Genomic DNA, 22,610 nt, shown 5'->3' with positions numbered 1-22,610 from the left:
ATTGAACGAGAACGAACGTGTACAAAATACGTACATTTCCTTAGACTTAGAGAGAACATGTACGACTTGACCCCAAAAAATAAAGAAAGAGAGAACATGTACGAACATATACAAAATACCTAGTTCCTCCCTATAAGTGACTGCCCTGCTGTGCTGCTAGTCTAGTCAATCTGGAATTTAACTTTTACTATCTACCAGCCACATCAACTATTTGGTTTGGTTTGAATTCAAATGTGCTAGACTGCTAGTCCTAGTCTAGTCAATGTAATTAATGGATTCCTCATAATTAGGATGTTATTGATTACCAACGGCTCTCTATTACCAACTATCTATACAACAATTTCCTAAAACTTAATTCATGAATCTTCCAATCCAATGTAAAAGAAGAAAGAAACACACAAGTATACCCAAATATTTGCTCACTGCACCTACCTTTGATTCTTTGAACCTTTCCCTCCTTAAACCATAATCTCATAAGCCATCCACTTTCCCCTTGCTTTCTTTCTAGGATCATTTCTAGCAATTAAAACAACTCTCACTGTTCACCAATAATCCCCACAAGAACATGCACCACCCTTGAAATGGTGGAATCTGTGAGCATCTCTCATTACAATTTCCCTTCCTCTAACCTTAGAGATCAACTTGGAAGCTGTATGGCAATCCCCACAAACTCTCAGATTCTTCTTTATTCTAATAACACTTTCTGGTCCTGAATTCAACAATCCAAAAACTATCGCAAGCTTCTCACTATGCGCATACAACATTTTCTCCTTCATCTCTTCCTCCACATCATGCAATGCAAAGTTCAAATCCGGCTTGTACCCTTCCTGTCGAATCCTATTTATCACTTTCTCCAACTCTGAATAGATTAAATCAGTTTGAGTATGCGACTTATCTCCAGCCACAAATGTATAGACCTTGTTTTTTATCTCTATGCTGGTGTGACCAGCTACTTTCCTCACCCCTCTTTGTTTCATCAAATCTCTAATCTTATCAGCATCTTTCTGTTTTCCAGAAGATGCATAAATATTGGACATGAGAACATATCGACCTGGGTTCTCCCCATCCAACTCAAATAATTGTCTTGCAGCAATTTTAGCAAGTTCTATATTTGAATAAATTCTACATGCCCCAAGCAGTGATCCCCAAACACCAGCATCTGGCCTTACTGGCATTCTTTCAATGAACTCAAACGCTTCTTTCAGTCTACCAGATCGACCCAAAAGATCAACCATACATGCATAGTGTTCCGCTCTTGGTGTTACCTGAAAATCCCTACTCATGGAATTAAAGCATTCCCATCCTTCGGCAATCAACCCACCATGACTGCAGGCTGACAGCACTGATAGGAATGCAATGTAGTCTGGTTTTGTTAGAGCCTTCATCTGATTAAATAGGTTAACAGCTTCTCTTCCATGACCGTGCATCCCATATCCTGAAATCATGGTGCTCCATGAGATTATATTTCTTTCTCGCATCTCATCAAAAACCCTTCTAGCATATACCAAGCTTCCACATTTTACATATAAATCAACTATAGAAGTTTCAAGCGCAATGTGGTTCTTGAAAAAGCAACGAATAGCATGTCCATGAATTAAGCGCGCTTGCTGAAACGATGCTAAATTTGAACAAGCGTGAATCACGCTTAGAAGCGCCACCAAATCAGGGAGAATCCCTTGCACTCTCATCTCTTTAAAGAGCTCCAAGGCTTCAAGAGGCAAATCAACTTGTGCATAAGCTTCAATCATGGATGCCCAAGACACCAAGTCCTTATCACTGATTTTATCAAAGAAGCCCCGAGCAACATCAATTCTTCTGCACCGTGCGTACATTTGCATGGCAGCAGTTTGAATTGAACGGTCCAAATCAAGTCCATTAGCTACCACAACTCTACAAACCTCATCAGCCTGATTCTCTCTAGAAACACACGCCATCACATTCAAAATGGCAGCCCTGTTGGGTCTAATACCCTCATTCAACATCATTGCAAACAAAAACCACCCATGCTCGAAACACCCAATTTGCGAGTACGCACCAATCATCGAACTCCAAGAAACCACATTCCTGTCGGGCATTTTATCAAACACCTTTCTTGCAGTCTCAACCTGCCCAAATTTTCCATACAAGCCAATAAGTGAATTACACACAAACAAATCCGATGCACAACCACATTGAATCACATCCCCGTGAAGCTTTACACCCAATCTATCATCAGAAACGTACCCACAAGCCTTAAGCACAAAAGGGAATGTAAAGTGATCAGGTTGAGTACCCAATTCCCACATCTTACTGTACAGAGCAATGGCTTTGTGATATAGGCCATTGTCAACAAAGCCTCTAATCATCACATTCCAAAGAAAAACGTCAGAGGAGGATGAGGAAGAAGAGAAGGCAGAGAAGAGGGTATAGGCGTGAGAGGTTGAGCCCAAAGAGGCATAGTGGGCAATGAGGTTGGTGCAGAGAAAGAGATTGAGGCGAAGGTGGGTTCTGAGGATAGAGGCATGGACAGTTTTAAGGGACAAAAGGGTGTGGCTTTGCTTTATCAGTGATATGCATGTCATGTGCTTGGTTTTTGTAATTCTAAGGGGTTTGTGAAATACGATCAATTAGGAGGATTGGGGTTGTTGGGGTTTTTGCTTCTGCATTAGACTCGTGCAAGTTTCTTTTTATTCTCTCCCTTCCTTTCCTTTCCTTTAGGTATTTATCCTCTGTTCGGCTTGGTGAAGAGTCAGAAGACCGTATATTGATATTCAAACCCCAGCCCAATTTGGGGGTTCAATCAATCAATGGGCCAAACATGTTTCAGAGTCCAAATATCAACAACGAACAGAAAAAGCTCAAAGCTTTTTTTTTTTTTCTTTTTCTTTTCTTTTCTTTAAAGCAAAACAAAAACAAGAAGAAGAAATATGATTTGATGATGGTGATGTGCAGCTGGACAAACAACAGAACAGATGTCAACTTGTCAAACAGCAGCGCTACCACGTCTCATATTTTCCTTTCATGCAACATTACACTGTACAGGTGGAGCTCCCTCTTGCTATGCTGTGTTAACCAGCTAGCTACAACACTGACACTCAATTAACATATGCAAGCACCTCCTCTCTCTCTCTCTCTCTCTCTGAGTTAGAGTCTCAAGAGATATGGAACCTGCTGAGCCCACATCAACCTTCAGCAACCCACCACCACCAGAAACACCAGTATTGGAGAATGATGAAGCAGAATACGGCCAATATGACGGTGATGAGTATCTGATACCAAAACCATCAGAGTGGTTCCCAAAGCTTGTATCTTTTCAAGCAGATTTAATTTACAACTGCATGGCCACTCTGTCTGCCCCCATTTTCTCCCTCTTGTCTGTGGCCTCTGATTCTTACCACCAAGTCGAGCAGACCAAAGACAACGTTGAATCCGCCGTCCACCAGGTTCCCTCTACCCTCACACATGGCAGCACCATCCTCCTCAAGAAGCTTGGTTTTGGGTTTCTTGGGGCTGCTTATGTCTGTATGGTTTTGGTCATGGTTTTGATTCTATCTTTTATTTTGGGTGTTGGGTTGGTCAATCTTTGGGTGGAGGAGCCTGTGTTTGTGAGAGACAGGTTGCACTTTGATTACACTGACCCTCATCCAACGGCTGTCTTTGCTTTTGGTGGGGTTCCGGTTGGACACACTTTTTATGTCTCTTTGGTCCTATTAATGCCTGAATCTGATTTCAATAGAGGCATTGGGGTGTTTCAGGTATGTATAATTATTGGTTGAAATTAAGGTTTGTTACTAAATAACAATTTAATTGGTTAATTATATATTGATCATCAGATGAGTGCAGAACTATTATCAGTGAATGGTGATGTGATTGCAAAGTCAAGCCAGCCCTGCATGTTACGATTTAGGAGCCTCCCGGTTAGACTCTCACGAACATTTCTTATGGGCGTACCGTTGCTACTAGGAATCTCTGCAGAAACCCAGAAGTTAACCATCCAAATACTCGAGCATAAGGAAGGGCATTTTCCAAGAACCCAAGCCATAAGAGTAACTTTATTCCCAAGAGCTGGAACCTCGTATCTTCCCCAGTTGTACGAGGCTGAAATTTTGTTGAATTCCCAGCTGCCTTGGACGAAACATGTGGTGCGCAGTTGGAAGTTGACTTTTTTCGTCTGGACCGCTTTATATATCTACGTTTTGTTCCTCATAATTCTCATACTTTTCTGCAAGCCACTCTTGCTGCCAATGACAATGATCACAGCTACTGCCGCAGCAAATGTCAGTGACCAAAGTTACATCGAGACACAATCACAAGCCACATCTCGACCACGACCACGACCACGACGACGCCATAGTAGGGAATCACAAGCCGCATCTAGAGATGTTGAAAGTGAGGATGTTCAAGAGTTGTTGAGGAAATGGCAACGCAGCAGAAGCAAAAGAAAGGCAATGTATTTGCAACCTGGGGATTTGGATTTGGGAGCTGCAGAAACTATTGGCTCATCTGCAGCCTCAACAATTAGTATTACCAGAGAAGATGCAAGTGTGGCTGCTGAGGATGTAGGGGACTCGGAATCAGTGTGTTTATAAGGCTTACGAGAGCTGGACCTTAAGTTGAATCTTGAATGTACTTGTTACCTTCAGTTAATTTATATGACTAAGTTATTGGGACGATCAAATGTTTTTTTAAGAAAGAATCTGCACAAGATTAACTCTAATTAAATTTTCACAATTAGGGTCTTGTCCTGTTTTTCTAAACAAGAACATTCAGGGGCCCTACATACATATGATCAAACAAAACATATGTAGTAATGAAGCAACTAATATTAGTACTATGTGAAGGCTGTGAATGAAACCATAGATGGCAATTAAGCTGATTGGGAATGTGAAGGAGAAGGAGAAACCAAAAGCGTAGTTAACAGTTTAATATCATGGAATGTTGCTTAATACAATCGAAAGTTGGAAAATGAGCCCGGCAGGGCAAACAAGGTACAACATCAGAGCAACCAAACAAAGACAATACATTTTTATGCTGCAAAGACTTGTCTTCCAATGGAGAAAATCTTCCTTTAACCATGGTACAATAACATCCCTCTTACAATAAATCACATGATGAGTAGGTGAGAGGTTGGATGCAAGAGGCTCCTTGCATACCACGGTTTTCCTTCCTAAAGCCATCTCTTATACAGATAACTCGGTACGAGAAATCAGAATTCCATCGGTGTCTGCATAAAGCCATTCCCCATCGCAGATCCTTGTCCCAGCGATGGTAATTGGTACCTGTTTCTCTCCAATCCCTTTCTTATTGGCTTTCATGGGATGGGACGCTAGAGCTCTCACACCAATGTCACAACCATTAATCTCATCAACATCTCTTATACAGCCATTCACCACTATACCTGCCCATCCATTATTCTGAGCTTGAACTACAGGGTTGCCGCCCAATATTGCACACCGCTTGCTTCCACCCCCATCCACAACAAGAACTCTGCCATTGCCTTTCTCCTCGAGAAACCCACGAACCAGAACGTTGTCTTCAAATACCTTTAAGGTAACTATTTGTCCAGAGAAGACCTGTCGCCGGCCATATATCTGAAATATTGGCTCAAGCACCCGTAGATCACCACTTCCAATTAGCTGCGAGTGTGCGTCGCAAACTTCAGCAGTTGTTACCAAGGCCATTTGTTCCAAGAACCTGCAGGGTAGGACATAGATCAATGAATTATGCCAAAGAACAAAGCACATGGAGGATGGTCATAGTATCTTAGTATTGCTATTTGCTTTTGATTAAATGTTACTAACTGGCATATATCAGTACAGTGGGGAATATAAGGGCAGAGGTTGAGTGAAAACTGCGCAGAGATTCTTTGTGGATACATAAGTTTTCAAGACATAAATTACAAAGACACAATATAAACACGTAATTCACTAGAAGTAAAAAGAAAAACTTCAAGATGGTAGATGAGAATACCATGCAAAACGCTGTCCAAAACCAAAAAGGGAAAGAAAAGAAAAGAGATGAGAATCCCCCAAACAATTGTGCATAGAAGAAGTATGCTTTATATGAGACGCTAAGTGGTCACAAGACAAAGCTTGCTATATTAGTCTTGTGCACACCATCATCAATATAAGTAAAAGCAGTAAAATCAGCGCCTGAAATGGAATAATTCAAATTAAAATCAAGAAATGGATATTTGAGATACACTGCAGAATACCCTTAAAGATAAGAAAAGGCGAAAGCTCAAGATGGTTTGAGCATTTGCAACAAACACCAATGAACAGCCAGCCAGCCAGAGCAAGAATGAGCAAATACATACGACAAATAGAGGAGAATGGCGAAGATCACTGTGGCAGAAGACCCAATTGATAAAACAGGACCCCTGTGATGATACTTAACACGTACCAACGATTTCAAACATTCAATCAGATTAAGGATGGATGGATGTATGATACTCTTTGAATAAATAAAGCTGATATCTGTCTCCCCTAGCTGAGGCATAGTTTTTGAAATCCTAACCAGCAGCATTTTGCACCGAGTTGCCATTTTCAAAAACAGAACCCTCTCATAAACAAATACACATACATATGGTTCCCAAATTTGCAAATTCAACCAAATTACAGAAATTCAACTGGACTAGATATGATAAATCCAAATCTCCTGATACAAGTTAAGAGGAATAAATGAATAGATAAAATCTACTCGACATAAACACACTGATTACAAGTACAAACCAAATATGATTCATTCCTAAGTTAACACGAAACATACATACTGAGACGCAAGATTGGATCTTTATGGTTGCGAGCCAATGCCAAGTATATTATCATTTATTAATCAGACCAACTTGTGTTAATCTCATCAAGTCTTTCATTCAAATCCAAATAATACACCCGATGATCTAAAGCAATAGAGAAAGGAAACTAAATAAATTGAATTCCCATATTGGGTCTCTCTGTAGGCCTGAAAATGCTATAAATTGGACCGGAAACTGTTGAAATTGAAATTTCCATACCAATTTTGCGAGCAATCAGACAAGCAGATCAAAGAAATCAGGAATAGGAGGAGATGAAATCTAAGGACATCAAGTTTACCTTGGATGGGGCACTAGGAAAGCACAGATAGCACGGTGAGAAAGAGAGAGAGAGAGAGAGAGAGAGAGAGAGGGTTGTTGGCTGAGTTGTGACTTATGACTCTGAGTGTGTCTCTCGCTATAAACATGGGATGGAAGAAGAAGAAGAGAATCTGTGTTAAGCTGTAAAGCGCGTGCAAAATGAAGTCTTTTTCATCTGTTGCTGTTGCTGTTGCTTTTTTCTTGTTTGTTTTCGTTATTTATTCTTATACAGTTTACTTTTCTTTTTGTTTTGTTACATTAAACGAAAGAAAAAACCTATTTAAACCAAGGTGGTTGGTGTGAGTGGTTCGACACTCTCATTCCTTAAGAGAAGACAGGGGTTCGATCTCTGCTCTCGTACGGAGTCACCACTTTGGCCAACACTTTACCCCTTACGGGCCGACCCGGTGTGAGTGGGGATTAGTCTGAGTTGTGGTTAAGACTTAAAGGTGTCACCCATAGTTGGAGCCCATTCAGGACCTTCAGACCAAAAAAAAAAAAAAAAATCCTATTTTGAGATGTTTTTCCCCCTTTCTCTGTGTGGTTTTTTTCGGTGCCACATTAAAAGCGTACTGTTCATAAATCATGTGTAGTGAATTATAGCTTGAAAAGATCAAACCTTTATAAATTATGGTCGTTGTTTCTTAAATCAATTAGATAATAAGTGGAGGTAGACAGATGACTAGATGTGAACATGGGATTGCCACACCATCAATGTGAACGCGTTTGAGAGAGAGAGAGAGAGAGAGAGAGAGGCATGATGGTGGCGTCGCGTCAGCGATTGATCATATAATGTGTCATAATTTGGTGAAGGCAAAAAAAATAAAAACGTTTGTGGGTGCACGAGAGGTGAGGACAACCAGTAACCGCGAGACACCTGGATTATTTACACAACCACAGAGGAGCCAGCAGTACCACCTTCAAACCTCTCGAGGGGCAATTTTGTCAACGTGGGAAATTGTACACGCGGGGCGTCGGCGTTTCTTTGTTTAACCACACGGGGGAAACACCGGGTAAAGACCCCCACTCTCTCACCCGATGGACCGGGGCTTGGTTTAGGGTTCAAGGTTCGCGTGCATTTCCCGGCCCCACACCCACAAGTTGACTTGTGTGCCTCTCGTCATCGAATATAAACCGCACCATACTTCTTTGTAGCAGCCGATGTGGGACATTATATAGCTGCAGGCATCTTAGTGGAAGTCTTAATACTACGTTCTTCTGTAGAAAGGAAAACATAACATATCCGATGATGATCAGGGTCTTTGGCTTTTACTTTTCTGAAATGCTTTTGTGATTTGGAACGAGTTCTTTTTTATCTTCTTCAGCTTAACCTTATGTTTGTTGCACGTTTAAAGATTGATATCCAATCTGCCTTCAGAAGACCAAGTAAAACTTCATACTTTGCAAATGACCCACCCACTAGTGTAGTGATTTCGAGCAATTGCACCCTCCGAAAAGGTTTTGAATTCAAGTTCGTATAGTGTGTGTAACTTTAGAGTACTATCACCCCTCTCAAAGAGAAAAAATTTGTTACTTTGTTCTAGTAGTCTAAATAGTCCTTGAAACTAATTCTTTATGGCGAGGTAGCATTGGATTGGATTTAAGAACAGTTCTTTCTCTGTTTGGACCAAACATACATTACATGCAAAAGAAATTCCAGGCCTTGTTTTATGATGAAAGAGGCGAAAAGTTTCTTATTGATTCATCGTCACTTCCACATTACAAAACCACGGAATATCATATAAGAACTTGTTTCGGGGAAGACAACAAAGTCAAACAACAACAAAATGGCTACTTGTAATTGGAACGCCTTATGAGTCCAAATTTATTGGAATTTTTTTAATAAAAACAAAACAACTAACAACAATCAAAGTTTCCCCATCCCCACAGACTGAATTTAAGTCAACCTGTGGATGGTTTTCATGTCAGCAGCTTCCTTGATGGTGCCTTTCTCAACATTGTCCCACCATTTGAACAAGAAGTTGTCCACGACGAGTCTGAACCAAGGGGACAGCTTCAGACCTTCCTCCCCAGCATCTGCCTTCCTCAGCAGCTCCTTCAGCTGCTCCTGATTTACGTATTTGATATCAGCTACTTCGTCAGGGTTTGGATGCACATTGACATCTCGGACGGTGAAGAGAAGGTAATCCACTGCAAACAAGAAAAGAAGAAAACACTAAGGTTGAACATGACAGTTTTGAAACAAGGCACCTCATTTAGAGTGTTAAACAAAAACAAGGTACAGTCAACCAAAGTTGGAATATTACGTTCGTGTTCTCCCCACTTGCCGTCAGAGGGTGCCTTGTACAAAATCCGACCCAAAGGGATGAACTGATCAACCGGCACATCTTCAGCAGGGATACCCAATTCATCCAAAAGCTTCCTTTGAGCAGCATTTCTTACCCCTGGAACCAAAATGGAGAGAAAAAAAAAAGAGTTAAGAGAAAATCACAGTAGAACAAGTAAAGTTGACTCTCAAATGTAATAGAGGTACGTAGATAAATATACCAAGAGAATTCTCATCAATAAGCTCAGATTCACGGTACAGTGGATGGCTACAACAGGTGTTTGTCCACACAAGTGGGAATGTCACCTTTGTTGCAGAACGTTGCTGCAGAAAAAGACAGACAAAAATGAGTATGTCACCCACCATATTTACAAATGTTTATAAACAAAAACTGCCCAGAAAAATGAAATCAGTGATCAATGCCACCACCAGTTGTAAAATAGAATCGTTTACCCTTCATATTCAATTATTAGCTTTCAAGATGTGGCACCCGACTAGTATGGAACATCTTACAAATGACCACTCTCAACTGAAGGCTGCCACAACTGTAAATTTCAGGTTTAACCCCAACCCCTTTGTCTCAAATTTCAAACATTAATTCACACAACTAGTTAAACTTCAGGTCCCCAGAGGTCTCAAAGTTCAAATGTTAAAACACACAACTAGGTATAATCTCCATCCGTGCTACAAATTATAATCTCTGAACAGCCATGATAGGTTCACAAGATCTAATCAAAATATTAAAAGCCTGTTTGCTAGCAGTTAGCATGATCCAAGCAATATACCTGAAGAAGCAACTCATTCTTTGAGTTGAACAAAAAGACGCTGAAAGCTCTGTGAAGTAAATTTTCAGATTCAATCTTTTCCATCAAGTGACCTATGGTTCAAGGAAGCATTGCAAATTAAGAAACCAACAAACAGTGCTACAAGAAAGAACACAACAGTTGTATCAACAACAGAGATTCAGGCATTATTATATACTAGAATGTGGATAAAATCCAATCTAGCATTCTGATCCAAACATTTGATCCAGCACAAAATTCTCTTTCCCCCTTTCCTATCCTAAGTGCCCGTTTGGCATTGCTTATTTGGGGTGATAAGTGATTTTAAAAAAAAATTGGGAAGCCTAGCCCGTTTGGTAAACTATGAGAAAATCACTTAGTGTTAAAAATTGTTGTGAGAGAAAGCTATTAGGGAATGAAGCTAATGAGGTGCTTTCATTTTCTGATTATGAAGGAATCAGTTTCGAAGAGGTGCTGGGTTTAATGATTATGCAGGAATCATTTTATGATTATGTGGGGATCAGTACTAACAACACTTTTTAACAAAAAGTTTACCAAACGCCAAACGGCTTTTTATCACATATGATATCTCTCACAGCAAATCTGACAACGATTATTTTCACAGCATAGCAATGCCAAACTAGCCCTAAGCGTCAACAAAATCTAATCTTTAACTACAGGTTTTCTTTAGGCAGTGAAATAAAATAGGAAAGAATATTACTTACAGTTGTATTTGGTATCATGACCAACAACATGATCATTCTCATCCACCAGAATACATCTGCAGAAATTTTGAGTAAAATAGATTGTCAGCTCCAGGAAATGACTAACACTTGAATATACATCGGGCTGAATTCCAAAGGATAAAATCGGAAAGGACAGGCAGCACTCATTGGATGTATAGCATTGACGTTCTTAGAAGGAGTTCGGTGGCAGAGCTACCTTACATTCAGAGCGGGGAGTTGCCCCTTTTTTTTCTAATAATAACTTTTGTATAAATAAAGAGTGGAGCATTTTTCATCCACCATTTCAACAAAATGACCAAGACCTGAAAATCAAGTCATCCAGACTAGAAAAATACAATGATAAAATGGATATCGTATTTCTACCTTCAAAGCAACGATGCTGCAATTAAAGTAAACAAAAATTTGATAAAGACCACTCATGCACAGTACATTATGCCATGAACATTGTTTCCAAAGAAAAGTGCAAACCGCATCTTGTATAGCCAAAGAAAAGGAAGTGACAATTTACGTTTGCATAATGTATTTTGCTTATTTGATTGATTGTATAATGTGACTTATTAGTTAACTTATCAAAAGGACATAATTAATGATGGCGTTCTCAGCAGGGCAACAATTGAAGGAGAAGTTCTTTTGATTACTCCAGTGGCCAAGTGCAAAAAGTTCCATCTCATCATCTCCAGCTCGCTTGATTCTTATTCAAGCCAGGATTTGCGATCAGATGAGCTCGATGTTAGGTATCTTTGGCTCATGAGCTTGAGCTAGACACCCATCCGCTTTTTATATATATATATATAATTAGGTTCTTCCTGTTGGCTCTGTTTGGTTACTTAGAAACTGGAGGAATTGGAAAAAGGAAAAGAAAAAAGAGCTCAAGATCATGTGTTGTGGTGATTAATTATTCCAGATGAATCAAAAGGAAAAGAAAGAAAAGAAAAATAAGCAAATAAAACATATATAACAGCAAAACAGAGGAAGGCCTATGATTTCATTTGGTTTAGTGTTCCAGCACTTTATCAGCAGCAAAAACAGAGCACAAGACAAATAAGGCAGGAAACAGATCAACCAAACCAACCAGAAGAGGAATAAGTAAAAGTAACAAGTAAGAAGTGAAAAGAAACGGAACGGTAAAAGCGTGAATAGGAGTAAAAGGCAGGGGCAAAGTGGGGACTTACTCGTCTTCAAACATGAGGCGGCGCTGGACGGCATCCATGCCTGCATCAGGAGCGTCGGCCATGGTGGAGGCGTGAAAAGACAGAGATAGCCTGGCAGGTAGAGAAGCGAAGGACGTGGGGCTGGAGATGAGAGAGGTTGGTGAGAACCGGAGAGAAGGAGAATTTGAAAAGAGAAGAGGATAATGATGGTGAGATTTGGGGAAGAAGGAGAGTCTGGCTGCGGTGTTAAGAAGGCCTGCTCCTGTGGTGAGAGTCATTAGGATACCGAATAATAATATATAGCAATCTCCGCCTGACTTTTTATCAATTTTATTTTGCTATTCCCCTCCCTCCCTCCCTCCCCCTCCACCATCCAAGAATCAAATACTCAAATCAAACGGAATAGTAGGTAGACAATATTTTTTTTGTTTTTTTTTTTTTGTCTAAATCATGAGGTGGTCCTAGATGGGCCCCAACTATGGGTGGCACCTTTAAGCCTTAACCACAACTCAGACTAATCCCCACTCACACCGGGTCGACCCGTAAGGGGTAAAGTGTTGGTCAAAGTGGTGACTCCGTACGAGAGGTAGACAATATTTTGAGTGCTGCTAAACGAACCCTAAAATTAACTGAGTACACCCTATGATCTAAGTACACCCTAATATGTTAATCAAAATGTAAAATTAACTAAGTACACCCTATTTAACTACCAAAAATAACCCTATAGTACACCATAATACACTATCACACAACACCTTTTTAAACAAATACTGACCATTAGATTAATCTAATGAATTCTAATAAGTCCACGTCACCGTAATTGTATTAACCTAAAACTCACTCACCATTTGCACCTTCTTAGCCAATACTTATGAAATAAATAAAATGTTCCAGCAATAACTACCTCCTTCTCGACCCAGCCTCCTCACTGCCAGCCATGGCTGATGCCGCTCACTCTCTCCACCATCAGCCATGGCCCCCGCCCCTAACTCTCTTTTCTTCTCTCACACAGACCTTCCTCATTTGGTCCTATAGTTGATAACCAATAACAATACTTGTGGCCAATTATTAGTGATTAGAATTTGATAAAATTATTCCCTATTGAAGAATTGCTAAGCTTTATCCCATAGAAATCGGAATTGGATTACCACTAGAGGGTGGTTTTGGAGTTAGGAGAGATTCCTAACGATGGAGGACTTCAATTCGGAGGCCTTGTTGAGAGTCCGTCATCCAGAATTCAGAGGGAGAGAGAGAGAGAGAGAGAGAGAGAGAGAGAGAGAGAGAACCACATGGCTAGCTGGTAGTGGGCTAAGTGGGTTGGGTCGGAAGGGTGTTTATGTTTGATGAGATATTATTTATTTATTTGTATTTCAAAAGTATTGGATACAATGCAAATTATGAGTTTTCTGTTAGTAGGGTGTACTTATTAAAATTATATTTGTTTCACAATTCAATATATCCTTTTTGGTCATTTTATATTAGGTTAAATTTGTAATTCAATAAATAGTTTGACAGTAGGGTGTACTCAATTAATTTTAGGGTTCGTTTAGCAGCACTCTATATTTTATACTTGGTAATTGGATTCAACTCCTTATGCTCTGTATTTCAATTTAAATACATCATAGTTAGCCCCGTTAAGGTTCGATTCTCGCTCTATTCTTAAATAAAAGGATGAAATCTCTAATCTATTATTCCACTTTCGTTTTGTTACGTCTATTCCTTTTCTTAAATATAAATATATAATTATAGAATTGATTTTCGTGTAGTTTTAAATTGGATCATAAACAAATTAAGTTTAATCAATGTTTGAGTTTACAGCTCATCCTTTATAATTGATCACTTATTAATGAACTACCCATTTTGTTGTTGTTGTTGAACTAGCTACCTTTATAAAGTAGTAGTTGTAAAAGTTAAACCATTTTTTTATATTTGGAAGAAAAAAATACTGAGTGGCAAATATATCTACGATATATATAATGCACTTGGAAGATAATATACATGCATATGGCAGCCCACTTGCTCAGGGGAATAAATGATTGTTGTGATAAATTCATGGTATTTGGATGATTGTGGCACATATGGTAATTGGATTTCCTACTATTTTGTTATTTTCTTCTTTTTGGGGGAAAAAAGCTATCTTTGTGTGACCTTGGTTTATTTTATGATTTAAGAGTAGTTTATCAGTTTTGGTATAAAATTTCAAAGGAAATATTTTATGCTCCTTTTTTTATAATTTTGGAAAGTTATATCATAAATATTAAGAAAATAATTGATAAAATTCAAATAGTATAGTATAACAACATCCACAATCATGGTCCCTAGTTTAAGAAATTATTAATAATTTATTTCTTTTTTTAGTTAAGAATAAATGCTCCATCTTCATATAAAATTATAATAATAAATAGTTAGCATTAAATAAATACTTAAAATAGCATTTAATTATAGGGAGCCACTAGGAGTCCTTTCTCTCTCCTCAGATTTATTAGCTCCTATATGTCTCCATATTTTAAGAGTTAGATAGAAAGCATGGTTAGAGGTGAGTTTTCCTCACTCCCATTTTATCTACTTACATTCCTTTTTGCTTTTTAATACTTTTTAATCAATTTTGTTCATTCTCTTTCATATTCTACCCTTACCCTACATTCTTCATTTTTATATTAGTTCTATTTCTTTATACTTAATTTTCCAACTTGTACTCAATTTTTCAGTATTTTTTTTCCTTTAATCAAGTAAGAAATTAAGTTTTTTTTTCTTCCCCTTAATACTGAAAATGGAGTGTAAGTTGGAAAATTAAGTATAAAGAAAAAGAAATACTATAAAAGTGAAGTAAAAAATAAATTAATGTAGGGTAAGAATAGAATAAGAAAGAGAAAGAACAAAATTAATTAAAAAAATATTAAAAAGCGAAAGGAAGTGTAAGTGGAAAAAATGGAAATGTGGAAATCTAGGGGTGGGCACGGTACGGTATGGTACGATATTGAGCCCGTACCACTACCGATACTGGAAATTTAAATCGGTATGGTACGGTATGGGATTATCGTTTGTCAAAATTGGTACCGTACCGTACCGTGCTAAATCGGTATCAATACGGTATCGGTACAATTTCGGTACCAAAATGACACAACTAAAAAATGAACCAATGCAATATTCAACATATTCATTCACCAAAATAAGTGATGCCTAAGTTACAAATTCAAAGATTCAACATATTCAAAATCCAAATCCTAATCAACATATTCAATATCCAAATCAACCAAATCAATATTTATCCATCAACAGATTCATCAAATCCAAATGGTTAAAACTCATGCCTTATGGCTTACAAACCAAAATAGTTAAAATTATGCCTTATGGCTTACAAAATTACAAACACAATCCAAACATAAATGACAAAAACAGAAAGTTATGAATAAATTAAGAGGCAAGTGAGAGACAGCAAGAGAATGAAAATAAATAAATTATATTTCAGTACTATTCGGTACGGTACGGTACCGAATATCTCCCCATCCCAAATGAAACGGTATGAAATAGGTATGGTACGGTTCGGTTAGGATACGGTTTTGGTATTTCGGTTTTAGATGCCCACCCCTTAGGAAATCAGCTCCCTAAAAGAAAGGCTATGATAAAATGATAGGTCTGCCGCACTTAAACAACTGAAGAAAATTGCGAAACGTGTTACATTTACTTGGCCAACATTAATTAATCATTAATAATTTAATAATCAAAATTAAATAATCAAAACCGTCACCAACTACCTCCACTCCCCCGGCTGGCTGGAGTGATCTCTTCTCTATCCCTATTAGTATTAGTATTTACAAATTACACCACACTAGTATCAGCTTAAGTCAAACGTATGCAGTTTTGGAGTTGGACAACATTGACCCAACCAGCTTACCTTTGACTACTCTGCTCTCCCCTCCTCCGTACTACTACTTTATCAAACATTAATTATTTTATCTACCATATTCATATATATGTTGTGTTGTTGGGACGTTATGAACAATCTCCTTCTTTTCATACATAGACTTCAATTTTACTTTATTCAGCCGCTATATGCGGTTAGGTTTATTGTTTTCTTTTGTGTTTTCAATTCTTTTTATTTTATTTTATAAAAAAGGACAATTTTAATCTTATTTGAAAATTTAATCATAATGGCCGTATAACGTATACGTTATATATAAAAATAGTAATAATAATAATCAATCAGGAAAAAATAAAAAATAAAAAATAGCTAACACCAGCCTAGCAAGCAAGCCCTCCCACCAACCCACTACACGGGGATCTCCCTAGTCAACCTTGTCATCCTGGCTCAAGTCAAATACGCCCAAGTTGTATACATTTACAATTGGGAATTCAATATTGAGGAGAGCAAAACAAAACAATAATAAGATCCCACAAGTTAGAAAAACTTGATTCTTCAACCATTCTTCCTTTTTCTCTTAGCAGTATCAAGTTGTCATTGCTTGATTAAGTGTGTTAAGAAAATAGAGAGTATTATCGATACCAACGATATTAAAGAACCAATAATATATGTTCTATCTAAGATACAGAGAGGAGTAAAATGCTATTAACAACTTGAGTTACAAGTACGTCATTGTTGTTCCAATCGTTTAGTAATAATCAGTTGATATGTGTCTACCTATTATCTATATTTCATATTCTTATATATATATATATATATATATATATATATATATATATATATTTATTTATTTATACTTGTAAGGAGGACCTTTCGGCCCAAACTCTAACGGACCAGACCAAAGAAACACGATCCAAATTCTAACACAAACTCGAAGGTTGGGCTGGGCCTACAATACTTGCAAGCAAACCGGATTTTAAAGTAAAACCCGACTTTGCAAGACGAAACGAGAACACGAGCAAACTTGTGTGTTGTGTTTGTATGTGTTTTTATGTGTTGTGTTGTGCCATCACACTAACACAAACACACAGTTTGCAAAATAGAGTTGAAGCAAGCAGAGCAGATCAAATGCACGAAGAGGAACATAAATAGAATAGAATAGAAGAAACAATGGCAAGAGAGTTGAGCCCCGGCTTAAAGATTCTCTGGGTCTGGACCCTTGGCACCGCCGCTGGTACTCTCTCTCCGCTTTCTCCATCTCTAATTTCACATACATACATACATTCTTATTCATATTCATAATTGGATTGGATACGTTTTTCTTCTAGTACTGGTTACAAGTGTGGTGAGGACGAGGGTGAGAGACATGGAGAACCTTATGAATGCTGAGCAGCAGCAGCAACAACAACAACACAACACTGCCACCGACACAGAGACACTCTTGGTGGACACTTCGCCTCAGTCCTCTGAACTGATTCGAGAAGAGAAACCATAGGTTTGACATCAATCCCAGTTTTCTATTTTGTGTTTTTGTTAATTTCTTAAACTTTGTTGTTTATTTTTGCGTTTGGAGAAATGGGTTTATGGCTTTCGGACAAGTGTGTGAAATGTGTTTGATGAATGTTCTCAGTGATACCATTTTGACCCCATTTTGAAGTTTTTACTGTATTACGTGTTTTTCTGCTGGTACAAATGAACTTGCTGATCTGATATAGTAATGGGCGTTGATTTGAATGTTTTGAGATGCTTCATAACAATTTATTGTTGTTGCGTTGCCTAATGGTGGGTTGGTGTTAGACAAGGTGAATTTTGAGTGACTTATTAGAAGAACTGATGATGCTTCCAACTTCCTACTCAAGTTGCTTATCAAAACTTTCAAAGGATATATAAGATAACATTTTCTGGAGCATTATACAAACATCTATCGAGCGTTTGCTCCCGTTGGAGCTTCCAGTTTTCCATGCTTCTATGTGAGCTTCCTGTCAATTTTATGGCAAGTCAATGAAGTGGGGAGCTTAAATAGATAATCTTTGGCAAAAAAATTTAGAGCTGGCCAATATTTTGAATATGATATGTTTAGATCAGTTGTAGAAGTTGAACTTTTGGTGCTTCAAGTTCCATTTTCGGGTCTCCTTCCATTGTTAATTGTGATTATGAATGGAATTGGTCAATCAAGTATATGCATTAACGAGTTGACTGCTCATAGTTGTGTATATTCTTCATTTCTCCTTTCCTTGTGCACCAAAGTCATGGTTCTACAAGAGTGATTATGTAGAAGGAAGGGTTGTCTCCTGGTGACCAAATTTTCTTTTGTTCTGTCAAATTGATTGTTTGAGTTCGGATAGACTTGAGCAAACAACCTTTGGAAACAGAATCATACAGTGTCTTCTTTTTTTGTATACAGCCTACAGAACAGTTAAGAGATTTATAATTTTGCTTAATTTTTCAATTGACTTTGTTTTGTTTAATAATTTTGGGTGGATCAATTGAAAAATTATTTAGCTTCTGTTAGTCAGGAGCATAAACAAAATTCTTGATGGTACTGCTGGGTGATCATTTTACCACTGATGTGAAAGTCAAGTTGGTAAATTCCAGCATAATTTATAATTTTCTTTTTGGAGTTACTTGGACATTCTTCTGGATGAATGTAACTAGTAACTAGACATAAAACATCAAAAGTGATTGGATCTACTCTGTCCTTGTTGGTTCTGATTTGTCACCTCACTGACAGTGTTCCGGTCACTTTCAAATCGTCCTAATTGGATACATTGAACCTAAGCTGGGAAGAGTTAGAAAAAGTTGGAATTGGCTGAGTAGGAGCTTTTCTTCAAAGTGGATAGACAGAATTAAGATTTGAGGAGCTGAAGTCGGAGTTGGTAGTGGACATAATTGAGCACAGGTAAAAGACAACCTTTTCTTTTCCTATAGATAGATACTAGACAACTTTGAATTGAAGCATTAGTGATTTTTTGGGATCCAAAAGAAAGAGAGAAAAGAATCATTAGTGCTCGTATATATAATATGGGTGGGTATTTGGAGGTTGATGTTAGCCTAGAGAGGATTAAAAATTAGTTTGTGTGTTTTTCTTTACCCCCTCTCATCCAACCAATTGGGGGAAAAGTAGCATCTTCTCTGCCCCTGCCTTTGCCTTTTGAGAAAAAAAGAAGGATGGGATTGATTGGCCTAGTAACCTTGTCCTCCCAAAAATTGGACCAATTTTTAATAAGGACTCTATCAAATCAAAAACTCAAAATAAGTAAACAGGAAGCGGTGTCAATTGTCAAAACCCTTGTCCATTATTTTGTGATCGCATAGCTCCTTTAGATCTGCATTACCATTGACGTTGGCTCAGATTAGATGACTTCTGCCATGTGCCGTCTCCATTCTTCCATGTCACTAAGAGCAGTTCCACCCGTGCATGCCAGCACAGGCAGAAGGCCCCCCGATCCCCAAAAACGAAGTCTAGCAGTGAAGGCTAGCCCCGGTGAGGAGTGGGCTCCATCAGCCTGGGCAAACCCAAAGACAAGACTTGCTTAGGCAAGCTGACTTAATGCTGATGTCATTATGATGATGTTAACAACCAATTTAAATAACAAAAAAAAAGGAAAAAAATACCATAAATTTCATAAGTTTTTATTTTTATTTTTGTAATAAATACCTAGCCATATTCTTCACTTCCCACACCAAAATTCTATACAAATTCCTCTCATCATATCTCATGTGAATAGTAATTGCTCTTCGATTACCATGGCAATGAGTGAAAAATCAATAAAAAAAATTGAAAGAGTAGACACTATTTATGTGAATAGTAACAGTCTTGTCTCTTCTTATCTTTTGTCAGAACAAACAAATGGAAGTGATCTAACAGACAGACCCTACGATCCTGGCTTTCCTTTTGTTTTAGGTCACATGAATTTCATTTTTTTGAAGTTTTGTTTCGGGTCACATGATTTTACCAACCTTCAAGTGAAAGTGATTGAGGTTGCTGACGTCGATGATAAAAAAGGGGCCAAATGGGCCAGAATAAGTAAAAATAAAATTAGAGGCGGTGGTCAACGGGCCTTTTTCATCTAGTTGGTAATTTAATGTTCTGCCACAATCTTTTGATTAGATGTTCGACTACTAATAATATATACTTTGATTTGAAGATTATTAGGGAATGTTTTTGAAAGGGTTAATAACGATTTCTTATAACTAAAAGCGATTTCTTATAACTAAAAGCGATTTTGATAGTGTTTGACAGAAAAGTTTCGAAGCGCTTCTGAGTCATAGAAGTGCTTACTGGATAAGCACTAGGATTTTTTATATAACAAAAATGCTTTTATTAGAAGCGCTTATGAATAAAAGTACTTTATGAAAAAACAGTCCCAAATGAGCCCCACCATCTGACTTAAAGGATATGATTTTGACAAGCGAAATTTTGATCTATGTATTTGTTTATTAAAAACTAAGATAAAACTAGAATTATCAACTCCAAAAATTTCGACCCATTTTTATTTTATGTTTTGTAGATTCTAACTAGAGTTGAAGCACGCAACGCACATAATACCGCCGATGAAAAAACAAAAGTAAACCAACTTGCCAGTTGACCCACTATTAGGGCTCGTTTGGGAGTGCTTTTGGAGCAGCGAAAAGCGCTTCTAAATGGGTGAAAGCGCTTCTGTCTTTTAAAAATGGTGTTTGGCAAAAATTGCCAAAGCGCTTTGGGTGAGATCCAAAAGCACTTGGAGTGGTTTTGGAAGAAGCACTTGAGAGGTGCTTCTTCATAAAAGCGCTGCAGGACAAAAACACGGGAAGCACTTGGCTCCCTTTAATGAAACTTTTAAAATGCCGAAAATACCCATATTTAATTTTTTTAAATGCCAAAACACCCTTTCTTTCTTTTTTTCTTTTTTCTATTTTTCTCTCCTATTAAACCAAAACTACCCGCGAAACTCTTTTTCTCTCCTATTAAACCAAAACTACCCGCGAAAAGCCCAGACTCCAAAACATATCAGACGCCAAAACCTATCACCCATCTTCTATTATCTCTCTCGTACAATCTGCTCTGGTCGGCAGCAAAGCTTCAGCGTCAATTCTTGCTTCAGCAACACCCTTCTTCTTCTGCCTTCACATCCACGAAGTCACAGCACACACCAACTCTTTAGATTTTTTGGACTTCATATTGCAGGGGAATTCCAAATCCTAGTGGACTTTTCATCTGTCATATTTCTGCTTATTCTGAAAAAGAGGTAATCATCAATTCTTGTTAACTTGTCTTGCTTAAATCCCATGTTTCTATTCTGTTGGTTCTTGTTGTTTCCAAATTTATTGGCTTTTATGTGTGTTCTCATAAATCCCAGCAATTGAACTTGAAAAGTTCCTGAATTTTTCGTTGACCATTAGCTTGTGATTAATAGTTTGATTTTTCGAAAATTCTTTTTCGTTTTCCTTCTCTACCAGGTGCATATCTCATATTTATTTTTCTTCTACTATTTGTCTTTGATTTGGTCACCGTTTTGTCCTCTTGGATGGATGCATGCAAAAGGAAGTTTTACTTTTGCTATTTGTCTCTGTATTATTGTGTTGATCTCTGATTGAAGAAACTACAAAGATTATGTTTCCTTTCATACTTGTGTATCCAAACTGCTTTGTGTATTAAAATACTGGAAAGGGTTGCTAATGATATAATATATGCAAATAAATGCAAAATACGTGGTACTGGTACTCTGCAATTAATTTCATCTTAGTGTGTGAAGTGGTTAACTGCAAGGAAATTAGATGTTGTCTTTTAAGTTTTACAGTTTTTCTCTTTCGATAAAAAAATAATGGTTGCATAGAAAGTATTTAATTTGTGTTCATTGTACAATGTTTTTAATAGAGTAATGTCTAATACAAATGGTTGGAAAAATCGTTGGAGAATGATACGACAGATGCATAACTTTCCTATTGAAAAACAAATACAAATAGTTGTTGCTTCAATGGCTCTTCACAACTTTATAAGATGTCATTCAATGACAGATCAAGAATTCCAACCGTATGATGATGATGATGATCTACTTCCCTCTGGCGGGGCGGGAGTTACTATAGGGGAAGAGATGGTTGAAGAACAAAATCTAACCCATGGGCGTGAGATGGCTGACGAACGTGAGAGAATTGCAAATCTTCTTATGTCTGGTTAATTCCTTTTTTATTTTCAAAAAATGATTAAAAATTATACTTTGTGAAGTTCATACTTTTTTAAGTCGTGTTTTTATTTTGGGATCCTGTGAATTTTTATTTCCTATGTTTATTATAATATTTTGGGATTCTTTAAATTTTTGTAAAGTACTTTTAAAAGTGCTTTTACTGTGTCAACCAAACACTCAACAAAATATCAAAAGCGCTTTTATGTAGTGTAAAAGCACTTTCAAATGTGACATCCAAACGACAAACTGCTTCTTTATAGAAGCGCTTATGTCTTAAGCGCTACTGGCATAAGCGCTACTGGCATAAGCGCTTCGGAAAGAAGCACTCCCAAACGAGCCCTTAGTAGGAAAATAATAACGTACATGCTAATGAGTCGTAAAGCCAAAAAACAACTATGAAATGAAACATACACAAAATTGTGCATTGCCTGTTGTTTAATGATGAAAGGGGTCGGTGAATTTGTATGAAAAATATGAAAATAACTTACTTAAAAGGAAAAAATTTGTAAGCCAATAATAAAAAGA

The 22,610-nt window shown here is 37.6% G+C and overlaps 4 protein-coding genes and 1 pseudogene across 9 annotated transcripts; 2 read left to right on the top strand and 3 right to left on the bottom strand.

Annotated features, from left to right (window-relative positions):
- Positions 1-340: 340 nt before the first annotated feature.
- LOC110760407 (putative pentatricopeptide repeat-containing protein At3g49142 pseudogene) lies at positions 341-2,836 on the bottom strand (annotated as a pseudogene).
- A 113-nt stretch (positions 2,837-2,949) lies between these two features.
- LOC110760458 (Putative adipose-regulatory protein (Seipin)) lies at positions 2,950-4,657 on the top strand. The gene is made up of 2 exons (XM_021962721.2): positions 2,950-3,734; positions 3,813-4,657. Exons 1-2 carry the CDS (start codon positions 3,141-3,143, stop codon positions 4,566-4,568), a joined length of 1,350 nt encoding a protein of 449 aa, XP_021818413.1. The 5' UTR covers positions 2,950-3,140; the 3' UTR covers positions 4,569-4,657.
- A 220-nt stretch (positions 4,658-4,877) lies between these two features.
- Positions 4,878-7,259, bottom strand: LOC110760436 (putative 4-hydroxy-4-methyl-2-oxoglutarate aldolase 2). 3 transcript variants are annotated; one of them, XM_021962700.2, is made up of 2 exons: positions 6,992-7,259; positions 4,878-5,673 (listed from the first exon to the last, which is right to left on the bottom strand). In XM_021962700.2, the coding sequence occupies exon 2, from the start codon at positions 5,658-5,660 to the stop codon at positions 5,160-5,162; it is 501 nt and encodes a 166-aa protein (XP_021818392.1). In that variant the 5' UTR covers positions 5,661-5,673; positions 6,992-7,259; the 3' UTR covers positions 4,878-5,159. The 3 variants fall into 3 exon arrangements, with proteins under 3 accessions (XP_021818392.1, XP_021818391.2, XP_088110311.1); XM_021962699.2 differs by having other exon boundaries at positions 7,071-7,256; XM_088254185.1 differs by lacking the exon at positions 6,992-7,259 and adding an exon at positions 5,950-6,948.
- Positions 7,260-8,753: 1,494 nt separating this feature from the next.
- On the bottom strand, positions 8,754-12,424 carry IPP1 (isopentenyl diphosphate isomerase 1). The gene is made up of 6 exons (XM_021962688.2): positions 12,078-12,424; positions 10,885-10,940; positions 10,163-10,254; positions 9,599-9,701; positions 9,358-9,495; positions 8,754-9,241 (listed from the first exon to the last, which is right to left on the bottom strand). The coding sequence occupies exons 1-6, from the start codon at positions 12,332-12,334 to the stop codon at positions 8,988-8,990; spliced, it is 900 nt and encodes a 299-aa protein (XP_021818380.1). The 5' UTR covers positions 12,335-12,424; the 3' UTR covers positions 8,754-8,987.
- A 4,526-nt stretch (positions 12,425-16,950) lies between these two features.
- LOC110760408 (basic leucine zipper/W2 domain protein) lies at positions 16,951-22,135 on the top strand. Of its 4 annotated transcripts, none has more exons than XM_088254127.1 (3): positions 16,951-17,152; positions 17,247-17,413; positions 18,650-19,679. In XM_088254127.1, the coding sequence occupies exons 1-2, from the start codon at positions 17,089-17,091 to the stop codon at positions 17,411-17,413; spliced, it is 231 nt and encodes a 76-aa protein (XP_088110253.1). In that variant the 5' UTR covers positions 16,951-17,088; the 3' UTR covers positions 18,650-19,679. The 4 variants fall into 4 exon arrangements, with proteins under 4 accessions (XP_088110253.1, XP_088110252.1, XP_088110251.1 ...); XM_088254126.1 differs by lacking the exon at positions 18,650-19,679 and adding an exon at positions 21,919-22,135 and having other exon boundaries at positions 16,952-17,152; XM_088254125.1 differs by lacking the exon at positions 18,650-19,679 and adding an exon at positions 17,716-18,377 and having other exon boundaries at positions 16,952-17,152.
- Positions 22,136-22,610: the final 475 nt, after the last annotated feature.

The sequence above is a fragment of the Prunus avium genome, chromosome 6, assembly GCF_965620075.1.
Source record: "Prunus avium chromosome 6, drPruAviu1.hap1.1, whole genome shotgun sequence".
Taxonomy (NCBI): domain Eukaryota; kingdom Viridiplantae; phylum Streptophyta; class Magnoliopsida; order Rosales; family Rosaceae; genus Prunus; species Prunus avium.
The sequence above is the reverse complement of the archived record's forward strand: the minus strand, read 5'-3'. Positions and strand labels throughout refer to the sequence as shown.